This window comes from Cebus imitator, unplaced genomic scaffold (assembly GCF_001604975.1).
Source record: "Cebus imitator isolate Cc_AM_T3 unplaced genomic scaffold, Cebus_imitator-1.0 Scaffold445, whole genome shotgun sequence".
NCBI classification, from domain to species: domain Eukaryota; kingdom Metazoa; phylum Chordata; class Mammalia; order Primates; family Cebidae; genus Cebus; species Cebus imitator.
In genome coordinates this window covers 903,070-909,508 of record NW_016107760.1, presented here as the reverse complement: position 1 = coordinate 909,508, position 6,439 = coordinate 903,070, and the positions used below count along the sequence as shown (strand labels likewise).

At 46.2% G+C, this 6,439-nt stretch overlaps 1 protein-coding gene across 2 annotated transcripts in view; it reads left to right on the top strand.

Annotated features, from left to right (window-relative positions):
* Positions 1–6,238: 6,238 nt before the first annotated feature.
* LOC108291064 (cancer/testis antigen 47A-like) overlaps positions 6,239–6,439 on the top strand; it is a 5,788-nt gene continuing 5,587 nt past the window's right edge. For both annotated transcript variants that reach the window (XM_037732358.1, XM_037732357.1), the window contains exon 1: positions 6,239–6,310. In XM_037732358.1, the coding sequence (XP_037588286.1) occupies positions 6,239–6,310 (72 nt within the window). The remainder of the gene's footprint in view (positions 6,311–6,439) is intronic.

Here is a 6,439-nt window from a genome sequence, read left to right as displayed (position 1 = left end):
AAATCCTTCTAGAATTTTTGCCTTTTCTTGCCCGACCTCTACTCTGAAACAGTCTTACACTTCCACCCAGTGGCAGTCTCTAGGTAGTGCACTGAGAGTGTCAGCAGCAGCCACCCAGACCCAATGAATCAGAGCCTTGAAAGACAGGGGCAGTTATGTTATTTTATTAAATCCCCATGGGGTTTTGATGTGATGACACATTTGAGAATTTCAGGCCAAACTTCAGCTTTCTCTAGGACATGAAGACTTTTTTATTTCATCCCCATGAGATTCTGATGTGCTGCCACATTTGAGAATTTCTGGCCAAACTTGTGCTTTTTCTATGACATGAAGGCTTTTCCTGATGCCAATCAGTGTGGCAGGAGGCACCTGGGCAAAGCAGTAACCTGGACCCTCTCTTTGCTTTTTGAATTCTCTTCTCAGGAGTTTCATTCTTTTTCATCAACTATCACTTCTCAGTGCGTGATTGTATATTAGGTGCTATGGGAATACAGCATGGCACAAGACGAACAAGATGTCTGTTCTCATGGAGCTTACAGGGAGACAGACAGCAAATCTATACTTACAGATGGTGATAGGTTGTATGAAGGTAGTAGATAGACATGGCACTGAGTCAGAAAATAACCGAGGTCAGAGAAGGCCTCTTTGAGGAGGTGACATTGAAGCCAAGACTTAAAGGTTGGGAAGAAGCCAGCCATGGGAAAAGTAGAAGCAAGGTCTTGCACACCAGCGAGCACAGCTTGGCAAACAGACTGCAGGCTAGATTTCAGCCCACCCTACACCTCAGCTGGATACCTTTGTGTAGAGAACAAACTGCACAATCTTACATAAGAGTAGTGGGTAAGGGGATTGTTGCAGCAGATGGAATTTCCTGTGTAGGAAAGAACAAGTATTCTAGAAATTATGAGACCAGTGCTAGGCAGACTAGATCACACAGGGTCTTATGGGGTAAGATAAGGAGTTTGTATCTTATTTAATTCACAAGAAGCCACTGAAGGTAAACAGGAAGACTGAAAGGATATGAATTATATTATTTAAAAAGCATTCCAGTTGTACAGAGAATCCACTGGAAGGGGAAAAACCCATTAGGAGGCTATTGAGTAGTCAAATCAGAAATGCTAATGGCTTGCATTATGATGATAGTATTAATAGTTGAAGAGGGGAGAAATGGACCAGATTTAAGAGACATTTAGGAGATGATAAACAGACAGGTGGAATGGATGTAGAAAGGAATTACAGAGGGCAACCTGGTTTCCAATTCAAGCAACTTGGTGGGTAGAAGTACCATTTCCTAAGATGGAAGAACAAGCAGAGAGGAGGAGCAAATCGAGAATGACATTTTAGCTACCTCAAGTTGGAGATATCTATGAGATACTCAAGAGGAGATGCCAAGTCAAATTTGCTATAAACTTGGAAGAGGGGTTTGAGACAGAGATATCAATTTGGAAATTATAATCATTGGGTTATCTTTAAGGCCATGAAACAAAGATTAGATCATTAAGGGAAGGGAATATAGAGAGGCTAAGTCCCACAACAGAGCCCAGAGAAACTCCAGTTTGGGGGAATGAGGTAGAGAGTGGCCAAAGAGGAGAAAAATCAAGAAACTGTAATCCCACAGAAATCCTGAAAGGGACTGTTTAAGGAATGTGGGTAGGAATGGTTAAGGAATGTTTAGCATGGCTATGGGTATGTTTAGAATGTGGGTAGGAATGTTAAGGAATGTTTAAGTAATGTGGGTAGCTGCTGAAGGATCAAGAAAACCAAGAATAGAAAGTGACTAATGGTTTTAACCACGTGGTGGTCATTGTGGGCCATAATTGGAGCAAGGGCGCCAAACTGGAAAAATAAGAGGTGCTGGTCAGAGTATGGAAATCTTAAGATTTTTCAATCTTGAGATTTTGGAAGTGATGTGTATTTTCATTGAGAAAGGTCTAGGATCCTTGGCATGGTCCTGAGAGTAAGTGGATGAGGCAGGGTTGATGGCAAATCATTGGAAATGTAAAAGCTAAGAAACAGAAATGTTTGGGTCTTCAATGGCAAAACTGTCAAAGATTTGGGGTGAAGAGAAAGTGTAATAAAACTGTGGTTACCAAGCAGTCTTTTTTTTTTTTTTTTTTTTTTTTTTTTTTGAGATGGAGTCTTGCTCTGTCACCAAGGCTGGAGTACAGTGGCCTCACAATTCTTCTGCCTCGGCCTCCCAAGGAGCTGGGATTATAGGTGCCTGCCACCAGGCCCTGCTAATTTTTGTATTTTTAGTAGAGACAGAGTTTCATCATATTGGTCAGGCTGGTCTCGAACTCCTGACCTCGTACTCTGCCCACCTCAGCCTCCCAAAGTGCTGGGATTACAGACGTGAGCCACCACAGCCAGCCTAAACAGTCTTAATCATGCTGATGATCACAATTTGTAGTGAACTTAGACAACCAATTTTGAATATTTCTATCTGCTTCATTTAGTGGCAAGGAAAAAGTAATATAATGCAGTTCAACCAGAGTTGGGGTTTTGCCTAGTGGATATGATAGACAGCTAAGAGGAGAAAGGGAGTGGAGTGACTTTAACAGCGAGTAGATATTGGTTTCCTATTGCTGCTGTAACAAATTACCACGAACTTTGTTGCTTAAAATACAGATTTATAATATTAGAATTTCAGAGGTCAGAAGTGTCATTGAGCTGAAATCAAGGGGTAGGCAGAGCTGTATTCTTTCTGGAGATTCTAGGGGAGAGTTTGTTGAACTTTTCCAGCTTCTAGAGCCTGCCCACATTCACTGGCTTATAATTCCCTTCCCCCATCTTTAAAGCCAGCAACATCAGGCCAAGTCTTTCTCATGCTGTCATACCTTTGTTTCCCTCTTCTAACTCCCTCTCCCACTTTTAAGGACCCTTGTGATTGTATTGGGCCTATCTGGCTAATCCAGAATAATCTTCCTATCCTACAGTCAATTGATTAGCAACACTAATTTCATCTGCAACCTTAATTCCCCTCTGCCAGGTAAGCTAACAAATTCACAGGGTTCTGGGGATTAGGACACAGGCATCCTTGAGGAAGCCAGCATTCTGCCTGTGATAATAACAACACATCACGGAGGGAATTTAAACTGGATAAGGAGGCAAATGAAGAAGACGGTAGGAAGGCAGAGTGAAAAAGTAGTTAGGTCAGCAGATTGGGGAAATAATCTGATGGGATTGAAACACTATAGCCGTAGAGAAGAAATTTTCTAAATGGTGCCATTTCTGGTGATGGAAAAGGCTAGTGTAGGATCATGGGGGTAAGTATCTGATGTAAGGCTGTAAAAAAGATCAAGTGGAATTCCCGGATGTGGTATGAATCATCCCTGTGGTTGTTAAAATCACCAAGAATGATGAGCAAACTTCAGTGTAGGAAGGAAAACTGAGCATGCAATGAAAGGCATAAACCCCACAAGCTAGGTGAGCCTGTAAGTGAAAGGAGCCTGTGGTGGTACAGACTTGCCCAGAAACAGGGCTCAGTGGGGCTGCAATTCCTGCTCATCAGGAAGGATGGAGCCTTGACATGCAACTCTGTTCCCAGGGGCTGAGCTCAAGGTCACAGAGCCTGTGCAGTAACCCCTTGGGATGTGGGAGTCAAGGTCAAATTCCAAGAGAGACCAGCATTCCAGACTGTCCCCTGCTCTTCCCGTGGCTTCCACAATCAGCAGGAAGTTCTCAAGGACGGTGGGCTCTACCCCGCCTGGAGGGAGATGGCACTCCTGCGCTGGTGTTTCTCTTTGGTGAGCACCTGCAGCCTGCTGTGGCCCTGACCCAGTAAACTAGGAAGCCAGCAAGGGACCAAGTCACTCCCTGTATGTAGGGGGTGGGTTCAGGGTCTCCCCTGAGGGGTGAGATCCCTCATCGTTCCCAGCCTCACAGCAGAATCACACTAGACCAAAAGAGCAGAAACCTCACGCAAGGCCGAGGAGACGATCCCAAGAAAGAAAGGAAGAGGTGATACCAAGGCCCTTTGTAGACAGTCAAGCCCTTGTCAGGTAAAAGAGAAACACTGTTCATGGTGATAGTGAATCCAAAGCCCTTTGCTTCATTCAGCAAACGTTTACTAAACACTGACCTGGTGCAAAGCCCTGTGGCAGCCACCGTGGGTGTTACAAACGAAGCAGGCCTGGACCTTCCCCCTAAAGGGCCTGTGCTTTCTCAGAGGAGCTAAACCATGTCTACACATATCACTGTCATTCAGGATGGCCTCTGGCGATGGTGGTGGGGGCAAATATAGAAAAGTAGGTGGTGAGTTTTGAGCCAGGCTGTGAAGGAGCTGTTTGGGCTGGTCTTCCAGGGGTGTTCCCTGTCATCCCAACATTAAGTGGAAACCTCTGTGGAATATTGTGGCTTTAGGTCTCTCCCTCTGTCCCACCCTGACCCTGATGGTGGCTCTGCAAATGGAAAGGACTTGGCCACTTCTGTTGGCTCTTAGAGGGAAGTGGAATGGGGAAAGAGAACACCTTTCCCTAAAAAACCTGAAGTCCTGGGTTGTGCCAACTACCTGGCTTGGCAAAGATCAGATGTCATGGGTGGGATAGTTGGAGATAAAGGAAAGGCAGCAACTACACACCAGAGATAAGGGAGCGTGACAACCTGGATCGGTCTGCATCTACAGGCAGCAGGCTCAGGCAGATAGCCAAGGCTATAGAGATTGTTCCATGGACTTCTGGCTCATGTACTTGCCATGAAGAGAGCCCCAGTGTGGGAGCTGAGAGAACAGTGTCCCTCAGTTTCACTTCAGGTAGTTTCACTTTACTTATTGAAAGCACACCTGCTCAACTTTTTCCTTTCTCCTTTATTTGCCGGTGCTAACCAGTTCCCCCTCACAGGGACTTGGAAACAACTGACGAGATACCTTACTGCCAATACAACAGAACCATCTCCCCCAGGATCTGCCTCACTCCTTGACAACAACTTATTCCATAGCAAGCACAGTGCCCAGTCCTACCTCCCTGCAGAAAGCAGCAGCTACTGTTGTGCACTTCTTTGCCTTAGAAACTTCAAGATTGACAGCAGTCATCACATTGCATTTCACACTCACTGACAAGCGGACAAGGCAACTGAAGAGGAAATGATTGAGTATAAACTGGAGTCTCAGCAAATATATCGGAACATTGACACTCTATGCAGCCGGGAGGGCTCAGCTTCCAGAGATCTTAGCTAACCTCCACCCCAAAGAGGGGTAAAGGAATGATGGGGAAAGAGGCACTAGGATGTAAACCATGATCAGTCTGCTTTGGATTTCATCAGCCAAACAAGCAAGAGGTACAAATGACGGTTGTAAGGAGGCATGGCATTGGTACATGGAAGGCACTCAATAAATTTGGTAAATGAATAAATAAATTGTTTAATGAATAAAGTTGATCACTTTAGGCAGGAGGCAAAGAAGATCGGAGGGCACTGACCAGGCAAATACAGAAAAGAATGGTGGTACAAAGAAGATTACGTGTTCCTATGGAAGGCAGGAAACCTACTTAGTGATAGTAATTATATAATAGCCTTGATATTGCTTCTGGGCCTTGGAGAACCTAAAATGTTTCCCCTCTGCCCTTTACAGAATAACTTTCCCCAACCCAGAGTGCCTCCACATTGGACCACTATAGTGTTGCTAATCATCGTAAAATTAAAAGGGCAGACTTGTGTGGGCCTAAAGGGTAGCTCGGGACACTAAAGCCTCAAAGAACAGGTAGAGTTCTGAATTCTGAGTTGTCCTAAAGCTTAAGTGCCTGGATCATTCATTGGATGCAGAGCATGTCAATCTGAAGTTTTCAGCAAATGAGCTTAGAGCTCACTGAAAAAGCCGAGAGGCCATCGTAGACACTTCCGGTTCCGCCCCCTGTCGCCTGCCTACCGGAATCTTTCCCGCCTTGTCTAAGTCCTCTCAGGCCAGAGCATGTCAATCTGAAGTTTTCAGCAAATGAGCTTAGTGCTCACTGAAAAAGCTGAGAGCCCCTCATAGACACTTCCGGTTCCGCCCCCTGCCGCCTGCCTACTGGACTCTTTCCCTCCCTAAGTCCTCTCAGGCCAGCCTTGGCGGGAGGCTTCTTGGGATTGGCTCCCTGCCGTTCCCACCTTAGGGTGTCCTCAGAGACAGACTTCTATTTCCTCAATAAGGAGACAGACTTGTATTCCCTCAGCAGCCAGCCTCTTGCCTCCCCTCAGCCACAGCCACCATCTTCACCGTGGTCACCTCAGCCTGGTCGCCACTCCAGTTGAGGCGCTGACCGTCATGTCTGCCACAGGGGATCCAGACCCAATCCAAGGGGACCAGGAGACCCCGGTGAGCCAGGAGGGAGTGCAAGTTGAGGTGGCCGGAGCTGGTAACCAGGAGGGTAGCGATTCCGGCCCCAACAGTGGCGACATGGTGCCCACACCTGAGGCTGAGGCGGCCGGAGCTGGTGACGGGGAGGGTGGTGACTCCGGCCCCAAC